Genomic DNA, 26,036 nt, shown 5'->3' with positions numbered 1-26,036 from the left:
ATGACATTTAGCAAGTGTGGGACCAGCGCCATGTGAATCGGTCTCAGGGTCCCCGTGCAGGTGACGGAGTGTGTGGGGAGAAGAGGCGCAGTGAAGGGTGGCGGCCACTCCAGGGACACCTGAGAGCCCAGCAGCAGCAGGTCCTGGCCCCGCCCACCCCTGCAGCCCCGCCCCCGCCTTCCACAGCCACGCCTCCCCTGGTGCAGCTGCGCGCCTGCAGAGCCCCCTCGGGGCCCCACCTTCCAACCCTGAATCCAAGGGCATGACGTCACGTCTTCCTCACGACCAGCATCCACACTCACACGCACTGCGGGGGCCCACCCCGGGCGGCCGCCCCGTCCGCCCACACATGACCTGCTGCACTGTCACAACCCCTTTCACTGTCTCTACGGTAGCTACTCTCCTCTTAAGTCTGGTCGAGGGCCTGGCACACAACAAGCACTCTTTCATTTGCTGGATACATTTTAACGGAATTAAAAAATAGCTCTCCCAGCTGCAGGTGGGCCTGTCCCAGGCCCGCGCCTGCGTGTAGACTGCGCAGGGGGCTTGGAAAGTGTGTGTTCCAACGAGATGGGCTGCAATCATGCCCCCTGTACTGGCGAAGACTGTATGAAAGCGAGAATGTAATACACATCACTGACAGCTTTTGTATGACGCTGTATTTTGGACATATTGATACATCAGCAAAGCGTGACCCACTTCACGACTTCCTCTTCCTTTTTAGGACATGGCTCCTAGAAAACTGAACGTGGCCCTCGCGGCTCCCCTCGTGCTCGTGCTGGCCGCTGCTGACCCAGACTTCCCTCCCTCTGACTCTCCTCGGGGTGGCGGACAGCCTGCTACTCTGTTCTATTCTTGTAACCAGGCCCGATATCCAACACCAGCACAGCCTCGCACAGGGATGTCCCTGCTGCATCCACCTGCTCCTTCAACACTCTGTCTATCACCTCCAGTCCATGGGGCCAGCTTTCAGGAGCCTCTGCTCCTCGTCTGGGGGGCTGGACACAGGGCCAAGTCACTGCTGGTCACACCAGGGCAAAAGCGAACCTAGCACTCAGAGACCACAGCAGCTACGTGTCCTCCTTCTGCTCCAGCGCCCACTTCGTTACTGTGAAACACAGGGGACTGTGGGAGAACGGCTTTGGTGTTTACATGAGTTTGGATTTCTAGTGCTTTTTATTAAGGAACAATGGGCACCTTGCCAGCTTTGGGGGTGGGGGGTAAGGGCAGGAGAGCGCGAGAGAAAAGCCAACAGCTGTTTCGAGTTATAAACTTCTGTCTAAGCTGGTAGCATCCCACTGTGGTTCTGCTGCCTTTGGGGTTTGCAAATGGAGTGGGTGCCTATTTTAGCTCTGGGTTAACAAGCAGTCTCTCCCACCAGCTACTGTCACAGTTCACTGCCCGGCTGGGCCCTGATGGCTCAGGCCTGCCTCCACGGCATCCTGAGAGCAGGCGCTTGCGTGGAGGGCAGAGCAGAGAGGGAAGAAGGGAGATTAACTCTGTTCTGTAATTAACTCCTCTGGTTTCCAGACACAAGCCCCACCCACTAGACCGGGCCGGCTGGCGGGCCCATGGTGGACACGGGGCAGCCTCTTCTCACAGTTCTGTAGGGGGGGCCCGCCGGCCACAGGCCTCCTGCGGTTCCTCCCCCCAAACAAATGGGGCCAGCACCAAGTGGGCGAGGGAAACGGGTGGGACTGGAGGTTTAACGTCACAGCCGTGGAGTCCCAGTGGGTGAGCTATGTCCCAAATCACGTGGAGCACTGAACCAGTGTCCGGGGCAGTTCCCGTCCCCATCCTTTCTGAGCAGCAGGCCCGGCCTGGCCCCGGATTAGGTGGCCGTCCGGGAGGCCCCGCTCCAGGAGCACCCATGCCCTGGGCCAGCCAGCACGGACGGGGGGACACCTCATCTCCCTGTATCACGGCCACCCACTGTGCGGTGAGGCTCCAGCTGCCCAGAAAGCTCTCCCGAGAGCCAGGGTGTCTCCCGTTGGAGAGAATCACCTAGAAGACAGTAACGGGGTAGCTCCTGAGGTGGAGCTCATCACAGAATAAAGCCCGGAGTGAAAGAAAACCCGGGGAGGAGCAGACACACATGGTGAGTGAACCAGGCGCCCTGCGGAGCTGGGTCAGGGGCACCAGCAGGGGCTGGGGTCGCCGAGGTGATGCCTGCCTCTGCCCACGACGCAGCACATGAGGCTAGTCTGGTAACGTGGGCTCCACACACGTGCGTCTTGGTTCCAGAGGACACTGTCAGCAGTCACTACCCCCGCCAGCCCACACCTGCGGCGCTGCGGGCGCTTAGGAAACCAGGAAGTCAAGCTCCTGACTCTCCTGGAATGACAGGGCCTACGAAAGGAAGAGCTCAGGGCTCTTCTTGGTAGACAGAACGTCACCTGTGAAGAGGCAGGTTTCAGAGTCCGAGGATCCAGCCTGAAAGCTGGCCCAGCCCTCCTTTCCGGCTCCAAAGCCGCTGGTCCAGGCCTGCGAGAGCAGCGGCGGGACGTGACCGCCCAGCTTTGCCCACGTGTCACACTCGTCGATTCCCTTGGACAGGGCAGTCACTTGGAGACATTTTCTAGCACTTCAACTGCTCAGACTTTAATCTCCCCATAAATTCTTTTTTCTCTCTAATGGAAAAATGTCAAGCTAATGTGATGAAGGATAATGGAATCTGACACGGCTTTAAGCTGCTGGGTAATTAGGCTTTTCCCTCGAACACAAATGTCTTTAGCTGCCTCGGACCTTTTCACTCCTTGGACACAACCGAACACGTGCCCCCAGGAAGGAAATCTGGTCCATGGATCGGTGAGTCAGACAAACAGATGTTCACATTTCTGCACTCCCAAGCTGCCTTCTGAAACCCAAAGCTGCAGCCATGTACGCCCTGGCCTCTGCACTGGGAACCCTCAGCTGGGCCTCTCAGGACGTGCTACTTTCAAGTCTCACAAGGCCTGGGGCTCCCCAGGGTAGCCCTTCTGGCGGAAGAGGGGCCTGCCCAGCAGGATCGCTGGGCTCCCTGCCTGATGACAACACAGGGATGAAGGAGGGGAAGGAGAGCTGAGGCCCCCAGCCCAGCCCCAAATTCTGCCAGAGGCTTCATCACTACCCGATCGTCCTGCCTGGGATCACTGAGGATCAGAAAAACCACCCCCGTCACTGCAGATGCAACAGGCTCCATTCAGGTGCTGTGTCCTGCAGGACGGAACTCAGCCTTGCCCCCAAACGCTTTCCTGGGCTCCTGTGCCACCAGCCCAGTTCACACGCCCACGAGCACCTGCCCTGCCCTCCTGCCCTTACCACCCACGAGGGTGCACCTAACAAGCACTGGGGCCGCAACACCTTCCATGCAGAAAGCCTGTCTGCTGCCCAGGGTCCGGCGCCAGGCGGATGCCATGTGCAGGGACCGGGGGGGTGGGGGGGCCGGGGCCCTGCTCGAAGCGCAGGAAGCTCGGGGTCCTGGGGAGGCCTCTGCGGCCGCCGCTGCCCTCCTGGCCTTGTCGGTGCCCCCAGTCTGTGACGGGCTCAGCCACAGGCTGGAGGGACAGGAGTGAGGTGCATCATACCCCACACACAGCACGGCCTGCCTGGCCCGCTCCTACCTCAGCCAGTATCTGAGCACGTCTCCACGCCGCCCCGCTCCTACCTCAGCGGGTTATCCGAGTGCGTCTCCATGTGAGTCTCCAGCCCGTACTTGCACACGAACTCCTTGAAACACAGTGGGCAGTGAAATACTTCCTCAGCCTTCCTCTCCGCGTCCCCCAACTGCCCGTCCTCCACCATCTGAGGGGAAAGGAGAAACATGGAGTCACGAGGGGGCCTCCTGCGTGCTCTGTTTCAGAGAGGCGGACGGTAAACCCAGAGCCTGAGAGGAGGACATCGTCTCCCTCGCAGGCCTCAGGGACACTTCTGACCAGGTGACCAAACACGCCCCCCACCCGCCCCTTCCTGCTCAGCCCCTTCATTCGGCTGATGCCCATGGAGTGCCTAGTATCTGCCAGGCGCTGGGAATAAAGCAGGGATGACAGGAGAGGCCCCAGCACTGGGGAAGCCCCTGTTCTAGCTGGAGAGACGAAAACAGCCCGGAACAACAGAACAAGCTCTCTGCATCATCAGTGGCTTGGCCGGGGACTCCACAAAGCCAGAACAGACGGGCGCGCTTTCTCCGGGTACCTTATGGAACAACGCGAGGAAACACAGCTTAACAGCCTGGGAGTGGGGGGTCTGTCAAGTCCCCAGACTGAGGAACTGAAGGCTTGGGGCAATTTCGGCCCGGAGCCCCGGGGCTGCACGCACATTTGTGCGGGGTGGGGCGGGGAGGACCTTTTTGGCGGGCGCCGGGTCTTCCTTCTCTGACTCTGCATCGTGACTCAGTTTCCTCTTGGAGGACAGCCGCCTGCGCTTCAGTGGGGACGGGGGCGCTGCGGCTGGAGAGCTGTTGGGGTCCTTCTCATGGATCTTCATGTGTCTGCAAGGAACACACACATACACACAGACAATGTGATCTAGGAAAGAAAACTGGGTTGGTTTATTTAAAATGTCTTCTATTTGGGCACTGGTACTTAAAAAAGTTTCCCTTAGTTAAGATACAGGGGTGTAATGGAATATTACTCAGCCATCAAAAAGAATTCATTTGAATCAGTTCTAATGAGATGGGTGAAACTGGAACCCATTATACAGAGCGAAGTAAGCCAGAAAGATAAAGACCATTACAGTATACTAACACATATATATGGAATCTAGAAAGATGGTAACGATAACCTTATATGCAAAAAAAAAGAAAAAAGAGACTCAGATGTATAGAACAGACTTGTGGACTCTGTGGGAGAAGGCGAGGGTGGGATGTTTCAAGAGAACAGCATCAAAACATGTATATCTAGGGTGAAACAGATCACCAGCCCAGGTTGGATGCATGGGACAAGTGCTCAGGCCTGGTGCACTGGGAAGACCCAGAGGGATGGGGTGGAGAGGGAGGTGGGAGGGGGGACCGGGATGGGGAATACATGTAAATCCATGGCTAATTCATTTCAATGTATGACAAAAACCACTGCAATGTTGTAAATAATTAGCCTCCAACAAATAAAAAAAAATAAAAAATAAATAAAAAAAAAAAAAAAAAAAAAAAGATACAGGGGTGTAATTTATATAGTTACTTGGTTTTAAAAACCTTATAATCTCCTTGAACCCCTCTTAAAGCTCTCACAATGAAGAGCTGGCCAAAAAAGTGGCTCAGCGCCTTGCTCTCTGTTGGAAGATGTTCATGAACTTCGCTGGCACCAAAGAGAGGAAAACAAACCGTCTGATGATCTGCTCCACTTATCCAGACAAGCTGTACTATTTTGGGACACATAATTCTATAGGCAAAAGGAGTCCCAGGTACTACCACCAGTTCCCTCGGTGGCCCCGGAGCCCACCCACTGTCTAACAGGAGAATGCGCCCTCTCTTCTGCCTTTGGAAGCATGCTGGGGTCAAATGTGAGAAGTGCTGACCGAGCACATGTCTGAAGTGCTTCCGACCTGAAAGCCTGCCCTTGCTCGCCCAGGTCTTATGTGAACTCACAGATCATGAGAGTGGCTGGGACAATGGTTAAGTTACCTGTTCCAACCCTGACATCTACAGGACCAGGAATATACATACAAGGAAGGATTACATTAGTATGCACATGCCTGTTCCAAAGAGAGAGTGTTATGGGTGACCTGACCTAAGTGACCTTACGTTATCAAGTTCTAAAACAAACATTCTAGGAACCAGGTCCCAAGAGCTATAGGAAAGAAAGAATGCCGTTACAAAAAGATAGTCAGTCTCAATTTCCTCGATCTGTGACATGAGAGGTTGACTTTTCCTAATGACAGTTGTCACTGGCATCACCATCTCTGAAAAGGGTTAAACTATGCCAGATGTGGGAATGTAGCCACGGTGCTTTATAAATAACTCTCTGATGGAATTATCGTACTGGAGACGTTCTCAGAATGGGAAAAAACAGCAAGGTTTTCATAAATGATCCTGTCACACTTCTAAAAAGAAGTTCTGTTCAGCTCATGCTCACTCTTTGCTGCACTTTCTTTACCGGAGACAGGCTTGGGAGGAAAGGGCTGAGAAGCTCATGAACCATGAGGAGCAACAGTTCATGCTGTCAGGCCAATGATTCAACCAGAAGGCTAGATTCTTCACCTCTGCCTCCAGGGATGCCCAAGTCCTCCTCCTGTGAGTGTGTGGAGGTGAGAGCTAGGGCTTCCCTGGTTCTGACCCTGCAGACATATTCTTGAGGGTGGATGAGTCCCTGGGCCAGCCCCTGACCACACTAACCCCTGTCCAAAGAGCACCAGCCCAGTCATCCACCAACAGGTGAGATGTGGCCTCACCTTTGAGGAGTGGGTTCAGGGAAGGCAGCTCAGGCCAACCCTCTGCTTTCTTAGGGGGACTCAGTGTGGTGGGTCAGAAAGATCTAGTGGGAGAAAATGGAAAAGAACCACAGACAACCGTCATGCCCACGTCCACACAATTCTTTGCTCAGGTTATCAGGTTATGACACTTTATTATTCTCCTTGGCCCCTTAAAGCCATGAGAGAGTTAATGGGAGACAAACAGCTTTGTTCTAAGCACCCCCTCTATTTCAAGGTGCTGAGAGTTACGGAGACCATCACTTAGTATCAGTGTTTGGAGAAAAAAAAATGGCTAGCAAGTTTCTTTCAACATTTATCATATGGCACATTCCAATCTCAGAAGTGTAAAAGAAAAATTTTTTTTAAGGCATCTAAGAATTGAGGAAGTGTGATAATACTAAGGGATGTAAATAAGTACCATACCCATCATTTCAAGAGATCACTCAAAATTTAACTTCAAAAATGAATACCCTTTCTATAGCCGATAGGTGACTAGTGCGATTAACACGAGGCCACGATCACCGTGAGAACACTGGGAATCAGAGCTGACGACTGCAAGCAGTTCACGAGCTCATTTCAAGCTGCCCCATTTCTTCCATGTGACACCAACGGTCATGAGATTGATGCTTTATTATCTAGCTCCTGGGATTTAGGACAGAAGTGGTTTTCAGGCAGCAGAGGAAGAGGGGGAGACTGGAACAGAGGAGGGTGGGCAAGGAGGAGACGACCCCGTTTCTCTCCTTTAGAAGACCTGCCTCTGTTGTTCCTCCAGGTTTCATTTAAAGGGCTAATTCATCTAATTTCCATGTATCCTACGAACCAGCAAATCACACAAGCCTCAGGACTGGAAGTGGTGTGAGATGCTGTCCAACCGGCCATGTGGCACAGAAGTCTCTCAGCCCTGCGCCGCCACTCAGTTCTGACTGAATACTGCCAGCAACAAGGACTCTCCATTTCAACGAGGCCAAGTTTTAAAACCATCGACAGTCTACCTTCTCTGCTGCAGGGCAGCCCCTCAGATAGTTCAAGGCGAGGTCTGCGTCTCTCCAAAGTTCCTCTACCTGAAACCGAATAGCTCAGGCTCCTGCAGCCAGCGCCTCCCAGTTCTGCCCTCCAGTCTGCAGGTAGAACTGGTCGTGCTCATCTTGGAATCCTCTCCCGTTTGTGAACACCCTTCATGAAGTGACGGATCAGAAGTAAACACGCGTCTGGATGTGGTCTGAGTGTGGGGCACACACAGGGCTGGGACAACATGTCCTGAGGTTGTGCAGGCTGAGCTGGGGTTCCAGGCGTGGGTGTAACAGTGACGTGACCCCCTCGGCTCCCGCTCAGATCCCTGCGAGTCCTCCCATCAAACTGCCGTCGAGCCCCGTGTGCTCCATCCCACACCTGGGCAGTGAACAGCTAGCTCTTCGCTCATCGGAATGAGAAAGGTCGACGGTTTCTGTGGAACAGGAAGCTACAGAGCATGAAGGCTGCTATGGTGTAGAAAGCTGGCTCTCACGTGCTATGGATGGGGCTGAACACTGGTAGCAACTTTTCCGCAAAGCAGCTGAGTGACAGGGATCCGAGTTTTAATCCACATGCCCTTTATTCCAATAATTCCACTCCCGGAAACTTGTCTTGGAAGCTAATAACTGGAAAAAAGTTCAAAAACCTGTGCGAAAAGACTAACTCAGATGGAAATGCAACAAATGCTACCAGCCACAGGACTCCTGACTGACTGGTCTTGATGCTGACAGCCCTGCTGTCCCTCTTGTCACTCCTCCGTACTGGGCCAGGTGAGCTTCTAAAGCACGGATTCAGGCCCGCGCTCCCCCTCGTCAACGCCTCTGGAGGTCTGCTCTTGGACCTGCCTACTTCTGGGGCCTCCCCTGTGGGTCCCTGCCCTGGTCCTGAGCACTTTCACCCCAGCACTCCCCACGCCTGCTCACGCATAACAGTCACTGGACCCCAGTCACGTTCTTCACCCCTTGGCGCTGCTCTTAGAGCGGGAGGCTGGCACTTCTTGGACGTTAAGCGTTAAACCTCTCCCAGGCTCATTCTTCAGTGTACCAGCAACCCTGCACAGGTCCACCCAGGAGACAAACACCCCACAGAACTGGGAAATGAAACCTTCTTATCTCGGGGTAAGAGTCCTTGAAAAACCTGCAGCAAGTTTAAAGGAGCACCTTGTGAAAGGTGTGCCCACGGCAGGTCGCAAGCCTCCTCCAAGCCTGCCTGCATCTGGTTTACGAGTGAAGGTCAAAGCTTAGGCAGGATCTAGACACCACCAGGCTTAGCTCGCTTCTCAGCCTGAATTTCTGCACAGGTTTCACTGATCTGGGGGTCTGAAAGACTTGACCCTCTGAGAGAATGGCATCATGAGGAAGGTCACCCTTTTCAGTCAATAGGACGCAAACCATACACTAAACCAGCACCCAGCACCGCTCGGGGCCCCGCCAGATTGCAGTCAACAGGTTCGCACAGGTTTTTACAGCCTCATTACAGATGACTCCCCATCCCTACCCCGGGATGGCTGTGCTTTTACAACAAAGCCTTGTGATAACCAGAGAGGGAACGGATGAGATTAAGAGGCACTGCAGCCCTACAGCCTACTTTCTGGGCTGAAGAAAAGTTAAATCTCCAGAAGGATTTGTGTGTTTTCCCATCAGAAGTTGGAGGAGGAGTTCCAGGGTGCTGAGCCGAGTATAAGTCAATCAGGCCCTGGGCAACGCCCGGGCTGGGAGTGAAGACAGGCGGACGCGGGCCCACAGGCACCTTCTGGTGAGCGGGTGTTGTCAGGCTAGGTCACACTCACCCAGAAGCAGGCCCGCCAGCTGCGGCAGGGTGTGGGGAAGGAGGTGTGGGCCGCCTTGCAGGCTGAAAGGACAGAGTCTTCGGAAGGGTCTAGAAGGCAGCCGAGCATGAGGTGCAGGCCCCAGAGACGTGCCCCCGCAGTCTGCAGGCCCATGGCGGCATCCTCTGTGGGGAGCTGGCAGCAGGGCACTCCAGGTGAAATGGTCGGACACTGCACACCCCCAGCGGGCCAGGCCTCTGCCATGCGCCACGCGGCCGTGGAGGCTGCGACCACAGGCTTCCTCCTGGTCCCCGACACTCGAGGGAAACGCATCCTGACACCAGGGGCCCGCTTGCTCTCCTTGTGCCGACCACAGCCTGGTCCTCTGGTGCTGCTGTGCCAGGACAACTCAGCCACGTGGGAAGTTAGGGGATCTCGGCTCAGGGCAGGCACAGCTGGAGCCCAGGGCCATGGACCTCGTAAACTCGCACCTGCCTCTGCCCTCTCCCCAGCCCCGCTCCGGGCGCCGCTCCCGTCTCTGGGATCCTGCTCCGTCTCAGTCTCATGGGAGGCCCTGGGACAGACACTTTTGCACTGATGAGCTGGGGCGGGGTCATGACGCCTGAGGAGCATCTCCACTCCTGCCCCCCTTCCGCAGGCCGTGTTCTTCGCTGACACTGGAAGCCGCTGCCTTCAGAACAGGATCTCAGGATAAGCCTCCAGCCGTCTATTCAGATGACAGAGCCCGTACTGCTATTCTTAAGTCCTCCCCTCCTGACTTTCAAATCCAGCGCCGGGAGCTTGGCGGTCGGCCCCGTCAGTAAATACCAGCTCGTAAAACCCCTATTCTAGACCTGCTCCTTACAGCCCTGCCTTTGAATCCAAGTTCCTTGAACCCTCCTGTATGTTCCCCCCGTGCCTGCCCTTGTTTTGCTAAAGTAATCTTTCACTTACTGTAATACTCTCCGTGAGTTATTTGGCTCCCTTGTTTAGAATACTCATGAAGACACCCAGTACCTATTTCCATGTAAAACTATGGATTCTGAAAAGAACAAAGGGAAGACCCCAGAGGCTTCGAGAGCTGACTGCTCTCCTGGTCCATCCTGTGTTAACGCAGAGAATCCGAGTGACCGCTCTCCTCTCCAACAGCCCCTGGCGAATTCAGGGCAGCCGCCTGGTGCGTGGACTCTTTTCACCCCCAGGCTGAATGCCTCCATGTCTTCAGCCTCCCCGTACGCCCAGGGCCAGCTGTGGCCCAGCAGGGCCTGGATCTGGGGTCTTGGCCAAGAGAGGCCTTCAGCTGGGAGCCATCCCCTCTGAGGGCAGCATCTGCTGCCGATCCCCCCCCAGAGAAGGCCCTTCCGTGGCAAAGAGCTAAGAAGCAACACTTCACGGCGGAATGAAGGCACACATGGCACCCAGATCTTTCCTCACTTCAGCCCCAAGGGGAGCTCACCTTCCCCTTCTACCTGGATGGCAGAACCCAGCTGTTCTCATCCTTTTTCATAGAGGAGGAGGAAGAGATGCCTCTCTGGGGAGTAAAGGGGTGCCCAGGGGCTCTGGGCTGCTCCCCAGCCTTTTAAAAATAGGAACAAGAAGTGCCTGGGCTGGGCCATTTGAGACAGCCTGCCATGCTGCAGGGGGAAGGCTGCTGTGGGTGCAGGAGGTCACCACCACCGCGGGGACACCATCCGGCACAACCTGGGGGCCAGCGAGAGACAGAGAAAATGACTGGGGTCCGCAGATGAGCCTCACCTGGGAACACCAACTAGACCACACAGTCCTGCCTCTAAGCATGGCTTACAGCCCCAAATCTCCGCAAAATGAAGGCTCGCCGGGGGCGACACACAGGACCACAGGATGTGCTGTGGGGGAAGGAGGGTCCAGGTGTGCCTGTGCCCTCGGCTGAACCCTGAGCCGTTGCAGACCTCAGTCTTCCCGCCTGCAAAATGGGCAGGCCTCCCAAGGGCACTGGGTTATATAAGCCGAGAGTGAGGCTAGAGAGCAGTTGGTGCGTCCCAGTGACCCATTATGCAACCGCATGTCTGGTTTAAGGAAACACACTCTCTCCCCGCTGAAGGCCAACGAGCTCGCCATCAACTCGGAGCCCTGCAGGAAGCAGGAGAAAGGCCACAGAGGAGGAAGGTACGCATGCACACATACCCCACGAGTGGGATCTTGTGTGGGAAACACACGTGCTAAGATTTTTGTGTTGCTCATTCACTCTTCTTTTTTCTGGGGGTGGTGGTGTAAAATTTGCTGCTTCCTTAACAAATCACCTTCCTTAACAAATCAGAAAAAACGTTGACAGTTTCGATGTTTGCTAGTACCAGCTTGTTCAGCCCAAACAGGTTGGACAAGTTGAATATTTAAACAAAGGTGGAAAAATGCGAGGTATAAAGCAGGACGTGCCGAGTGGCCTACAGCCAGCACCCTGCAGGTTTAAGTTTGTGATCCAACGCTGGCTCCCTCTCTTCCTCTGTCCTCTTCGCTTTGCTGCTTTCACGTTATCACACTGAACGGGACACAGACTCGGGATTGGCTCAAAGTTCCTGGCGGTCAGGTGAGGGGGGCGTGTGTGAGAGAGGGGAGCAGAGGCCGGCTCCCCACGCTGCATCCTGTTCCAGGGCCTGGCCACCCGTGACCTGACTTCCACGGGGCACAGCGGCCAGGCCGCTCAAGCGTGGGCAAGCAAGGACGCTCCAGACTTTGGTGCCATTCACCACTTTTACCTGGTACAACCAAGCTTTTGAAACATTTAGACAACATAGGCCAAAAACACCATACTACCTGCACCCAACACTTCTTTTGCGTCTGCTTAGTCTCCAACACAAACTAAGAGACAAACACCACCTCTGCCAAAACAGAAGACCAGCTAAGCTGTAAACCTCCACATCCAGTCGGCCAAATGGTAAGAGACAGTTCAATGAGGAAGCAGATCATAAGCGGGAGGAACAGTGAAGATACAAGGAAAACGCCTGGCCGGTGCTCACCCCCGCCCACGCTGGGGTGGTCCTATGAACAGGCTCTCCAGTATTGGGTGGACTGAAACTGGTCCTGCAGAAGCATACGCAGAATCAAACTGAGAGACATGTTCAAATATCCTTTCAAAAATAAAATAAGCTCTGCTGGAGGGGCTGAAGGGGTAGCTCAGCTATTTCCTTATACTTAGTGTCTTACATGAGGAATAAAGTCCTATGACAAATTCCTGCCACCTGTTCTTTTTCTCAGAGAAGAGTGGTAGCTTTCTACCATGTGCAGACTTCTCAAATGTAAAGTAAGAATTCTGAAAATGACTACAGACTATCATCCAACAAGTGCAAATCCACATAAAAACACCACAGAATAAGCAATTCAAAAAAAGAACAACAAACTGGAAGTCTTCAAATAATGATGAGGGTGTGCACAATTCAGAGAAGATAGAGGAACACAAAATCCTGCTCTCACACTGTCACATTCTTAGGACGCAGCCTGAAATCCTCAAGGTCAAAGGGCACAGGGTCTGTTCTCTTGGTTTTGTAAATACTCATGCTCACCGTCACAGAGGAGGGACTAGTGGGTTAAACTTTCCTCAGGGAGAAGAGAAAGGAAGCAAATTACAATCTGTTGAATATTTTATGTGAACCAGAGGCGTGGGTATGTGTTATAGCATTTAATCCTAGTAACAACAACTCCTAGCAAAGCGCCACCCACGTTACAGACGAGGGGACGGAGCCCTCGGCCCTGTTCTGAGGAGCATCCTCTACCAGCTGCAGCCAGAGAGGAAGGAAGAGCTCTCGGGGGCCCAGAGAGAGGCCGCCTTCATTTCAACAACGACTGAAGTTGAAATAAAAGCGTACAAATTTCAATTCCAGCCAACGAGATGTAAAGAAAGGCTAAAAACGTTTAAATACAATCAAACAATAAACCATTTGGTGAAAGATTTGGTGAAAGCTATTGGGGGAAAGTGGTAACTTAAGACATTCTGCTGTGATAAACGAACTTACAAATGTTCACTCTCAGGGGGAAGTTCTGGGCTTCTTAATAATGCAGACTTCCAAGAGAGGTAAAAGCATATTAAGTGGAATGATCAGGAAATGGGGTATTACACTTCAATGACTTTTTTTTCCTGGTTAAGGAGAAAAAAGTTTTCCACTTTCATAATAGAAAACGCTTTTTAAACAAACAAAAAAATAAACTGTATTCGAAATATGCCTATTCCAGTAGAGAGTACTGAACATACTGAAACCGCCTTGTAACCAAGTACTATCATGAAACGACCAAATATTCACAGTACAGCCACCAGAGCTGAGGGTCACGTGTCCAACACAGTTCACACAGTTGTGCCGAGTATAGACGAGGTTAAAATCTCAATTCACACAAATCCCTCCGTCTTCAGAGGGCTGCCAAGTATATCATCTCCCAAGTGCACCTGAAAGCGGAAAGACCTCTGAGCACCCTCGAAAGGCATTTTCTGCTCATCCATCTTTCCTTCTAGGGAAGGGGCCACTCAGTTACAGATAAGAACTGTGTTGGCATTTTCCCCCTGCTTTTTAATAGGAATATCCTCAAGGAAACAAAATGCTCACGTAGTCCTGGGTGGGGTGACCCCCAGACTCTTATCCTAAAGTGATATCCTCCTGATACCTCCCTCTTCCTCACAGGGACCAGGGAGCAGTGCATCTGTGACTAAGACTCGTTTCTCGGTGGGACGGGCCAAGCTCTGCGTGTGCACCTCCACTCCTGAGAAGCACAGGGACAAGACCAGTGAGAAGGCGCCCGCAGGTACTTGACCATCACCATGGCTACGTTTCACAGGGCGCTTCCTCTTGCTGGACCCAGAGGGTCCAGAAGCAACCCTCCCGACACGCGGCCCCGTCTCCACTCCTCCTGCCTTCAGGGCCCGCCACCTGTGCCGACCCCCAGCACAGCGGCAGAGGCCGGGCCTGGCTAAGGCCAAATGGCTGAGAGTGCCATGCTAAATTCAGAGCCTCTGCGCTCTCATCTGTCATGGAGCAGGTCACATTTCTGTGCGGCCAATGTTTTCCTCCAGCATAATAGGAACACATAAGCCTCTGTTCCTGAAGACTGCCCATGATGTGGGGGCATCCCCGGGGCCCGTCTCCTGTGCTGGGGGATGGATGCAGCGATGTCCACAGCAGGAGGAGAGCAAGGCAACCAGATGACACTGCAGGGTGTCCCCGCCTCACCTTCACCTTCTGAACACAAGGCTGAGATGAGGACACACCCCTGCTCTTTCTGTGCCCTCCTCTGAACAAAGGAGAAGTCAGGAAAGCTTGCTCCTGCCAGGGCCTCTCTCCTGTGTGTCCCTAACATGACAAGGACTCGCAGACACTGTCTACAGCGTGTAAGGTGAGGCGCAAAGGAGAAATTAATTTCCTATGTTCCGAGGCCATTATAGTCTGCAAAAAGAAAATCCCTGTTTCAGAGCTCTGATTCTTTCCAGAGGAGATTTGCTGCCATTCTCTCTTTCAAGCATCATCGCTTCTTCATAGCTCTGCTGTCCAGCACTTTCTGGAAAGTTTTTGCAGATTGCAAAGCTCAGTGCCCTTTTTCCTACACTGAGCTCTCCAAGAGGGTGTGCTCTGGCTCAGTTTCCCAAGTTTGTTTTGGAAGACAAGCACCGCTCAATCCAAAATTTCAACATGGGAGCAACTGATAAAGAGTTCTGGGAAGTTAAAAGCTGGAGCTGTAGCAATGTTTCCGTGATACCTGTTTTGCATTGTGATGGCAACCTATTAGTCTGCTTAGGAACTAAGCTGTGGTTCGAAAGGTTTGGGATAAAGGATTTTCAAATTCAAACCTCAAAAACATGAGAATCCGCAGACAGGGAAGTGGTAACTTGAAAAACTGTCCCAGATATGGTAATAAATTGAGATGGTCTCCCCCGAAACTTCTTTAAAATAAGCTGGAATCTGTATCACTCCAGACTCCCTGTTGACCAGATATACAATTACTTTTAAAAATAATTTAAATGTATTTCCTGGAATGAAATGATACTAAGTTATGGGCTGTACCTGAGCTACAGTGCACCTATCAACACAATGACATAATTTAATCTGCTTTCTGATTCTGCGAAGTTTATTTTTCTTTTTATTAACGTGATAATTCTACTGGGTTGACTACAAGTTGATGGTCCTCTCATAAAACTAAGGTAAAAGAAACTACAAAAAGGTCGGTTAACCTAATAAATGAAGATAACAAACACATTCTCATACAATGACTAGTGGCCGAAGGAGACAGAGTGGCTTGCTTTTATACAGAGGGTGGCTGCAAAGGGTACCTCGTTAAAATCAGCTAGAAGTAACCGAACTGAAAAGGATGGAGTTCTAGGGGTCCATGCTGTGAGATGTATGAGCCCCTCTGGGTGCTGAAGCAGCCAAGGTCAGCGGTGGAGCCCACATCTGCCTCCTACGCTGTTGCTCAGCCCTAAATCCGGGGAAGGTGGGGCTTATCCAGGAGAAAGTGCACATGGAGGCTGGTGCAGCACGCGTGTGCATGTGGACGACCTTAGGAACGGGGTGAGCAGGAGGCTGAGGGAAGGGGCTCTAGAGTTCCCAGACTAGCCTCGGGGAGTTGGGTCTTGGCAAACTGGATCTAGAGATCCACACCACAGGTCCTCGTGTTACAGCAGGGTTCTTACTGAACCTGCACCCCCGAGGGGAGGGACTGAAGATCAGAGCACCGAGCTGTGTCACAGGAAAGGGGGCCCGGGACAGGCTAGAAGAAACAAGGCAGAAGAGGGACGGGGGTGGGTGTCCCGGCTGCACAGCCCCTGGATCTCCCGGCCCAGATGCCGCAGCAGACCTTGGGGAGCGGCAGGGCAGCCGCCAAAGGAAAATGAGAAACAAAGCTTTGGTGCAGAGAACCAGGCACACAGCCCACCGACTTCCTTCCAGGCTCTGAAAGTCAAGCAAGGATACGGCTCATCAGAACTGGGGTGTGCACTGCCTCTCCAACCCCAGAGCAGCTCTGGCCCCTGACGAATGTAACACAGGTACGTGCCCAGGAGATACAGCTCACCACCCCGGTATCAGATCCTGGAACAGATCTACTGGGCAGATGAATCTAACCCTGCTCTCTCTGGCACATTTTTGTAAGTGTTTTCACATTTTTATAACCCCCCCCCCTGCCAAAAGTACAGTTTCACTAACAAACGAAGGTGGTGATGATTGTGACTGATTACCAAACACCAAATGTTCTTTTTAACCCATGGTTTGCAATTTTCTGCAGAGAAGACAAAAATAAAAGGAGTGTAATAAGCTCAAATATTCTAAGTAAATTCTTTTAAATTTAAATTATAGGTTTAGGATAGCAAGTCAAAAGAAGAACCTCTTCATTTATTTTCTGGCATTTTACAAATAGTCAGTCAGTTGCTGTGTTTTTCTTCAGTGGCACATACAATATTAGTGAAGTACTAATTAACTAACATTATCCTATGTGCACTGCATGTGTTAATTCCCACATTCAATTCCCACTGAATCCCACAATGTTCCTATTGGTACAGACATCACTGCCTTCTACAGATGAAGTAAGCAAGATACAGAGAGGTCAATTAACCTGCCAGGGTCACAGAGTGAGGAGTGCAAACCTCTCAGAGATTATCACAGGATGCCGTCAGCTCTGAAAACACAAACTCAGAAACAGCCTTCAGCCAGGACATTCCCCAGGTCACTGCAAGCCTTCACAATGCTTTCACAAACACTGCATTTGAGTGCAAGTTTAAGTGAGGTTTTTCTATGCCACTTTGGTGAAGTATAGAAAAATCAAAGAGATTTCTGAAAAGTTCTGTAGAATTAAAACTAGAATTCAGTCCCCAGCAATTAGTCCTCTCCTGTAAATCAAGATGACTCACACTAAAATCAGCACAAAATCAGAAATTAGCACAAACATCCCTAAGGTCTGCTTTAAAAAAAAACAACTTATAAACAGTAATTTACATAAATGAGAATGTCAGGGTAATATCAATAGTTGGTCTATAAAAAACAGTATAATTTCTAATAACACATGCATGCTAAGTTGCTTCAGTCGTGTCAGGCTTTGCAACCCCCTGGACTGCAGCCTGCAGGCTCCTCCGTCCATGGGATTCTCCAGGCAGGAACACTGGAGTGGGGTGCCTCGCCCTCCTCCAGGGGACCTTCCTGACCCTGGGATCAAACTCGCGTCTCTTATGTCTCCTGTATTGCCAGATGGGTTCTTTACCACTAGCTCCACCTTATAAAAATCAATAAAAAGTGATTCCAGGCTCACCAAAGAGAGTGGGCTATGCTAGTTGGATGGCTCAAATAGTTTAACATTGAAAATAATGTTTTACAACATGAAATTATTTTGAAAGAGGGTAAAGCTTGAAAGAGTGCTTTTTTCTAATATATAAAGTGACACAAAAGCTGTATCAATTATTTCTCATGGCCTCTAAGCCTGACAAGCCTATGCTCAGACCTTGGCCCTGACTCTGATCCTAAGCAAGCTTCCTCACCTGCAAAATGGGATGATAACTGTACAAACCTTACAGGTAGAGCACATGAAGATAAACAAAGATCTATGAGGAAACAGGACAATGTATAAACCAGGTGGAACTGACAATACCTCTAGAAAACATTCCACCCAACAACAGCAAGAATACACTCTCTTCTCAACAACACGAGACGTTCTCCAGGATAGACTATATGCTCGGCCATAAACCCAGCCTCAATAAATTGAAGGAAAAAAACCTGAAATCATGGAAAGCTCTCTTCAATTAACAGGCAATGAAATTCAAAATTAGTAATAGGCATTTGAGAAGTTGTAAATATGTGAAATCAAACATACTCCTAAATAACCAATGGAAAAATCACAGAAAAATTAGAAAATACTTTGAGATGAATGAAAAGGAAAATACAACATACAGAAATTTATGAAATGTTATGAAAGCTATGTTTAAAGAAATATTTACAGCTGTAAACGCCTGTCATAAAAACATTCTCAAATAAATAGTCTAATCTTCTACCTGAAACACTAGAAAGAGATGAGCAAGCTAAACTTAAAGCAAACAGGAGGGAAACAGTCATGTTTAGAGCGGAAAATTAAAAAAATAGAGAACAGAAAAGCAACAGAGGAGAATAAATCAACAAGCTGAAAAGTTACTTCTTTGAATGCTAAGCTGCTTCACTAGCGTCCGACTCTTTGCAACCCATGGACTGTAGCCCGCCAGGCTCCTCGGTCCATGGGATTCTCCAGGCAAGAATACTGGACTGGATTGCCATTTCCTTCTCCAGGGGATCTTCCCGACCCAGTGATCGAACCCGGGTCACTTATGTCTGCTGTGTTGGCAGTCGGATTCTTTACCACTAGCGCCACCTGGGAAGCCCCTGTTTCTTTGTTTTGTTTTTTTTTTTTTAATTAATTAATTTATTTATTTTTTAAGTCATCTGTATTTGTTACAACTTTTTAAAGCAGAATGTGACTTGAGCACTACATTTCCATTCACAAAACTTGCTCCAAGTTACTTTTCCAGCGGCTTTACAACATGCCTGAGCAGGCTTATAAGTTTGCTACTCTAAACAATATTTTTCTTTGGAAAACAAGCCCTATGTATGGACAGCGACTCCAATCAAGTTGGTTCAGCTTAACGCACTAACTTCTAGAGACCTGGCACATGCAGTCATAACTACAGGGGATGGAAGTTTTAAAAAGTATATCCCAGAAGATGAAAACTTGCTTTAACAAGTGTTTCTTTTAAACATCACGGTATATACTTCAGAACACTTCAGTGACAGAAAATTTTGGTCTACTAAAGAAGAGATGACCAGTAAAATTGTTAAATGTTCAGCTAGATTTGATTAAGGGAAAAAACTGAGAAGACTCAAATGACTAACATCAGGAAGGAAAGAGGAGACATTACTGATCTTACAGAATAAAGAGGATTGCAAGGGGACACTAAGAACAGCTGTATGCCAACCAATCAGATAACTTCGATGAGATGGCTAAATTCCTACAAAAGACGGAACTACTGAAACTGACTCCAAGAACAAACAGAAAATGTGAACAGACCTATCACAAGTAAAGAAACTGAGTTAATCCTTTAAAAACTTCTCAGAAAGAAAAGCCCAGATGGCTTTGCTGATGAGTTCTACCACATATTTAAACGAAAGGAATTAATATCAACCCTTCACAAACTCTGCTAAAACAGAGAGGAGGATGGAATATTTCACAACTCACTCTATGTGGCTTGTAATTACCTCAAAGAAATGCAAGCAACCTGGAATATCCAAAACAATCTAGGGAAAGAACTAAGTTCAAAGATTCACATCTCCCAATTTCAAAACTTACCCAAAGCTACAGTAATCAATACCATGTTAGGCCTTGGGACAGATACACAGATCAATGGAAGAGAACTGACAGCACAGAGATAAATCCTTATGTTTACAGGCCATTGAATATTGATAAAGGTGCTAAGACAATTCAATGGATAAAGAAAAGTTTTTAAACAGTACAAAAGACTGAACCTGGATTCCTTCCCTACACTATACACAAATGCCAACTTAAAATGAAGTGTAGACTTAAATGTGACAACATTAAAATTATGGACTCATGGGATTGCACTTCATCCCTGGTGGGGTGGCTGTCATGAAGAAGACTGACAGTAACAAGTGTGGGCGAGAGTGTGTAAGGCTGCAGTCCTCTCACACTGCTGGTGGGAGTGTGAAATGATGCAGCTCCTCTGGGAAACAGCGTGGCTACTTCTCAAAACGTTAAACATGGCCCAGCAATCCCCCTCCTCAGTGGCTACCCAGGGGAAATGGAAACACAGGTTCACATAAAACCTGTACAAGAATGTTCACAGCAGCATTACTCGTAAGGGCCAAAAAACAGAACAACTCAAATGTCTGCTGACTGATGAAGAGGTGAATAAAATGTGGTACATCCCTACAATGGATTGGTACATGACAAGAAAAAAGATGCTACAACGTTGATGAATGTTGAAAGCATTAAAGCTAAGTGAAAGAAGTTGGTTAGAAAAGCACGAAAGCCCGCACATTCCATAAGTCCACAGAAGGCGAATGCACAGGGGAAGAGTAGATGAGAGTCTTCCCAGGGCTCGAGGGTGGGAAGTAAGGAGAAGCAACTGCAAATGGGTGAGGGTTTCCTTCTGGGACAATGAAAATGCCCTAAAATGGGGTAGGAGAAAGCGAGGAAACCACCCAAGAAGGTAATACTTCCAGGATTAGATTTTGAGGGCTCAAATACAGAAGAACAAAGAATTTTTTTTTTTTTTTAAGCAGGAGGAATAAAAGGGAGCAAGCAAAACAAAACAAATGGCACACAGAAGGCAAAACGATATTAACAGGCCGATGTGGAAGCAAAAAGCTAAAGCTAAGAATTATTGTTGTTTAACCTCTAAGTCATGTCTGACTTCTTTGTGACCCCATGGACTGACTGTAGCCCGCCAGGCTCCTCTGTCCATGGGATTTCCCGGGCAAGAATATTGGAGTGGATTGCTATTTCCTTCTCTAGGGGATCTTCCTGACCTAGGGATCGACCCTGTGTCTCCTGCCTGGCAGGCAGATTCTTTACCACTGAGCCACTTGGGAAGCCCAGGAGCTAAAAAATTAAAATAAACAAAATAAAATAAACATAACTAGGAGACGAGGAGCAAAAAGAATAGGAAATTATATATATATATGTATAATATATATAAAGGTAACACCCTTCATCAAAATCCTTTAATATACTGATACATTTCACAGCATCATATTCTATCCTGCTTCGAGGAGTTCAGACTGAGACATCCATAGGATTCAAATTATTGCAGCATTACTGAGAAATGCAAATAACAATAATAAGTAACATTGGTTGCCTGCCAACCATGTGCTAAACTCATTATCTCCTAATGCCCACCCTAGTCCAGCAAAGTGAATACTATCAAAAATCTCAATTTAAAGAGGAGCAAAGTCAGGTACAAAGGTTATGCAACTTGCTCAAGGACGGAAAACTTATAAGTGGCAGAGGTGAGATTTGAAATCAGGACCTAATTCCAAAAATCCATAAATTGACCACTATAACAATGTGTCTCAAGTACACCATCAGTGGATCATAATTTTAGGTAGAATAAATGGGATCATCTCATTTGAGTATTTATATATGATAAAATACCAATGTCACAACTACGTAAACTTTTCTTTTGAAATAAATATGTAAAAAAATGTTAGCCAACTTTTTAAAAGAAATCAACATAATGCTTAAAATGGAATAAGGAAAAGTAAAACAGCCTGATTTTTTGAGAAGGTGAAATGTGGGTCCCTTTAAAATGTTTTCCTAGATTTCCAATGTTCCTAAAATATTTGTGTAAAAAAAAAAGACAAGTTTGTTCTGACCCCTAAATCGTAAGTACTCTTTCTATTAAGTATATTTTCCATTGGTTCCTCCCACAACATTTTTAATATGCCCACCACTGAGCTTTCTCCCACTTCTGAGCCAGCCTCCTTCTCCCTCAGGAAGTAAATTCCTGACATTTATCAGATTTTTCCCTTCATTTTATCCTATCTTATCCTGAAGCTCTCCAGCCCACTTAACTATTTATTTGATGCTCCAGAAATGTTTCGCCCTGCAGGGAATCTGTAGGCATATGCAAATAGTTTTAAAAAGGCACGGGTTACTATGCTAATCCTCTAGGGTTTCTCTGCATCTGATAAGCTGCCCACCTCCGGTATCTCAGTAAAGAAACTCCCAACTGGCCAAGGGTCACCCTGAGGATTCCCCAATCAGCCAGAGACCAAGCCCCAGGTCCTGCTGGCTCCGTGAGCAGACACCTCTGACACATTGGAGACCGTACGCGGCAGGCAGACGAAATCGGCTCTGGCTCTTCCGCACAGGAACAGACCTCCTCCAGCCTTTGAGAAGATGCCTGGGAGGCCACTCTGCTTTTGGTCAACCTCACCTCGAGGCAGCAGGTGAAAGCCGCCCGCACCTACCTGTGCATGTTCCCGTTGGTGGTGAAAGACTGTCCGCACACGGTGCACTTGTAGGGCCTCTCCCCGGAGTGCACCAGCATGTGGCGGTCCAGGGAGCTGGCCGAGCTCAGGGACTTCCCGCAGATGCTGCACGAGTGGTCGGCCCCGCCAGTGTCCGTGTTGTGCTGCGGAGAGCAAGAATCACAGCATCACTGAGGAGGGCAGGTCCAAACTTGGCGACCGGGAGGTGTAAATTCAGGGCTTTATACATACACGCATATATAAACACACATACATATATATATGCATTAAAAAGTCAGCAATGTTTCTCCGCTATTTTTTTTTGTTTGTTTCATTTTAAATGCCTTCCTAAATGTCAAAATCTGTCGGGACCCCAGACAAACAAATATTTTGTTCGCTCTTCTCTTTCCGTGTCCCAGTATTGACGAGTTCTTCCTCCACAAGGCTCAAAACAAAGGTGGGGTCTCTGCAGGTCTTTCTCAGACACATATAATAGATGAACAGACCACAAAAACTAACATGGGCAGAAAGACTCAACTATGAGGCAAACATGAAGGACGGACCTCACATGAGTTCCAGTTTGATGACTCAGTCTAGCTATCAGAGAAAGAGAACTGCAACCTGCCTGGTTGAGTTCTGGCCTCTGAAATATGTTAAGAAGGAAGATTTCTGTCCAAACCCAAGTTACTAAATGATGCTATTATTCAGCAGCATGTTATGATTTGACTATTGTCAGTCCTTCTAGATTCAATACTATCTCATGAACCATCCACAGCAGGCAAGGGAGAAGGATAAATCTCCTAATAAAGAAGAAAAGCCAAAAGAGATCCCAAATCAAGGGAATTCCCTGCTGCATGATGAAAGTTTACAGCAGCGCAAAGAATCGGGGTCTACATCTACAATCTCACCATGCTGTGAGGAGATTTGGTTCATGTATGATGAAAAGTCTGTTATTTGTGATTGGTTAACTAGATATTTGCTAAATTCTGAAAAGGTATTCTGTGTGACCTGGGACTCTGTGACAGTTAACATGGACACACGAAAACTGTTTCATAACCGCTCCTCAAAATTCTTAGAATATTACATCTAAATTAAACAGGCACAATTCATCTGTTAAGATAAAGTCACCTCCCCTCTTAACGAAGAGCTATCTGAAACAAAAGCAGCGGCAGACCTGGCGAATGTGCATGGTTAACTGGTGCTGGGTAGTGCAGACCTTCTCGCACAGGGGGCAGTTGTAGGAAGACTTCTCCTCTTTCGTCTCCTGAAAAGAGAGGATAAAAGCATCCACTTCAACCCACAGTGAACTGGTGCCTCTCACGTGTAACACACATGTGTTACACACACCTGTGTCTCACAAGCGGCGGCAACAGAGCGGCTGAGAGCATGGGCTCTGGAGCCTGGCTGGGTGTGAGCCTGTCTGCCTCGGTTTCCTCGTTTATAAAATGGGGAAAACCACAGCATCACGCTGCGACGGGGAGTAAATCGAACAGCACACAGAAGGCATGAGAACAGTGCTCGGCCCAGGACTAAGTGCCCGATAAACAGCAGTGTTCTCGTTAGGCACCACTTAGTGAGTCATCGGGGACGGTGAAAAATTAAGATCAAGTCACAGCCGCGCCAGAGAAGGGCTGTACTCCTGCCCAGGTCTGACTCAGGCTCCAGCCACCTATTTCTGCCTGGTCTTGAGCCCCTAAGATACACGAAAGGGGGTAGAGTTCTCACGACAAAAACCCACCCTCCTGAGGGTGCAAGGCCCCAGTGCCCCCCTGGGTGCCCAGGGGCCATCAGTGGGACCCCTTACTGACTGGAGCACCTGCCCACCACTGCTCATAAATGGTGACTAAGCGTGAGGAAGGGAGGGAGCCAGCTGTGGGGCTGGACCCTCAGGCATTTTCAACCACCCTCTTTTTAGTTGTTCATTCGACTGACTCTCTGTTCCCTGTGAATAATCCCAAGTATTAAACAGTTACTATGTGCTAGACTCTGCACACGTGAAATGGTGTTTTTTTTTTTCACACAACCATTAAGAGATGGCCAGTTATAGATCCCATTTTAGGGATGAGGAAACTGGGGTACCAGAGAGGCAAGTAACCCACCCCAAACCAGAGCCAGGATTAACACTCAGGCCAGCTGCTCACAGCCCATGCCCTAACCACTAGGCTACACAAGTCTGACCCAGAAAGGATCGACCCCAACGCACATAGAGCAAACACCCTTGTGGCTGGTTCATGAGAGATGATGAAAATAAAATAAAAGCCACCCTGAAAACCATAGAGACAAATGGCACCGGGCACCGTGCGGGGTGGAGTGAACACACAAAGGGATCTATCTAGTCCTCGGCTCCTACGGGAGGCCCCCTCACTCCTCAGAGGTGAACAAGCCCCACGGTAAGTGACACACACCTTCTCTCCTTGGGTCTGAGAAATAAGTATGCTACACATTTTTTCACTCTCATATTAAAAAAAAAAAAACCCATAGATATGAATTTTAAGGAAGTATATTAACCCAGAGATAGTTAAAAAACAAACACACAAACAAACCCAACCCTGCAGCCTCACTCAGCCACCATCCACCTCCACCCCGCTCCAGAGGCAGGTGTGTTCTCCAGACAGAAAGCCGAACAACACAGCAAGGGCACCTGCCTGTCACTGAGGGATGCCTCGGGGCGGGCCCAGACTTGGCCTCTGGGGTGTTCTTATTAAATCATTAGATTAGCGATAATGTGTGTTAAAAAGCAGTTCTGGGGGCTTCCCTGGTGGTCTGACTCCACACTCCCAGCACAGGGGCCTGGGTGCCATCCTTGGTCCGGGAACTAGATCCCACGTACTACAACAAAGATAAAAGGTCTCTCGTGCCACCACTAAGATCCAGCACGGCCAAATAAACAAATACATGTATTTTTAAGTGTGGGTTTTTTTTTTTTTTTTGGTTGCCCTGCATGGCATGCAGAACCTCACCAGGGGTGGGACCCGTGCCCCCTGCAGGTCAAAAAGAATTTTTTTTTAAAGAGATTCATTGGAAGACGATGGATATAAATGTAAAAAGCCAGGCCTCCAGGAAGCCAGCCTCCTGAGGATGAAAATTCCTTAAGAAAAAAAAAAAAAATTCACCCTGTGAGCCCCTCAAGGCAGACACCAGAGGCGCTGAGTGGCCCCCGGGACTAAAGGGAGTGACTCCGGGGTCTACTGTGAACTGTAGCCCGACCCCTCTCGGAGGCGGGCAGCGGTACGCTGCAGACCTCAGCACGGAATCGTGACATCCATGATGGTCTGGGAGAAGGAGTCTCCAAACTCAGACTCAATTTTGAAAACAAAGCAAACAGAAGAGGAAGGCCCAAATCCAGTGACCGCGGCTGTGCTGGTAGAGGGAGCTTGCTTCCTGAGCTGACAGATAAAATTAGCAGCTAATGTGATAACTAACCATTCCATAATGAAACAATCTGGCACCCTTGCTGGCTTCCGGCAGTGGCTAATCTGCCCTGGAACTCTGCTCCTCAGGGCACCCTCCAGCCCTCCCGTCCGTCCTGGTAGGGACGACGCCGGGATTTTCTAACGCGCTATCCTCCCCATCCTGCCTCTCACCCAGACCTCCTTTCAAAAGCCTAAGCCGGTGCCCTGAGGAACCCCCGGGGACACAGGAGGCGGGTGACCAATGGCCCAGGCAGCCTTGTGGAGGCCCCTTGACGTCCCACGTGCAGACGGAAGGCCATGGGTCCCTCCACGGCTCTGCCTACTCTCTGAACCCCGGGATGGGACCCGAGCCTGGACTGGGGCCAGCTCTGCCTCTGCTGGGCCGTGCTGGGCTCTCTCAGAAGGAGCTCGGCACCTGGCACACAGTACCTGGCTGGAAGGACGACGTGGGGGAACACTGTGAAATGGGGGGATGGATGGATAGACGGATGGACAGACAGTCACGTGAGA

At 49.6% G+C, this 26,036-nt stretch overlaps 1 protein-coding gene across 2 annotated transcripts in view; it reads right to left on the bottom strand.

Annotated features, from left to right (window-relative positions):
• RREB1 (ras responsive element binding protein 1) overlaps positions 1 to 26,036 on the bottom strand; it is a 121,620-nt gene that overhangs the window by 29,775 nt on the left and 65,809 nt on the right. For both annotated transcript variants that reach the window (XM_070457002.1, XM_070457003.1), the window contains exons 5-8: positions 23,288 to 23,377; positions 22,114 to 22,277; positions 4,324 to 4,468; positions 3,647 to 3,783 (exon numbers count right to left, since the gene is read on the bottom strand). In XM_070457002.1, the coding sequence (XP_070313103.1) occupies positions 3,647 to 3,783; positions 4,324 to 4,468; positions 22,114 to 22,277; positions 23,288 to 23,377 (536 nt within the window). The remainder of the gene's footprint in view (positions 1 to 3,646; positions 3,784 to 4,323; positions 4,469 to 22,113; positions 22,278 to 23,287; positions 23,378 to 26,036) is intronic.

Source organism: Odocoileus virginianus, chromosome 27 (assembly GCF_023699985.2).
Source record: "Odocoileus virginianus isolate 20LAN1187 ecotype Illinois chromosome 27, Ovbor_1.2, whole genome shotgun sequence".
In the NCBI taxonomy this organism is placed as follows: Eukaryota; Metazoa; Chordata; class Mammalia; order Artiodactyla; family Cervidae; genus Odocoileus; species Odocoileus virginianus.
The sequence above is the reverse complement of the archived record's forward strand: the minus strand, read 5'-3'. Positions and strand labels throughout refer to the sequence as shown.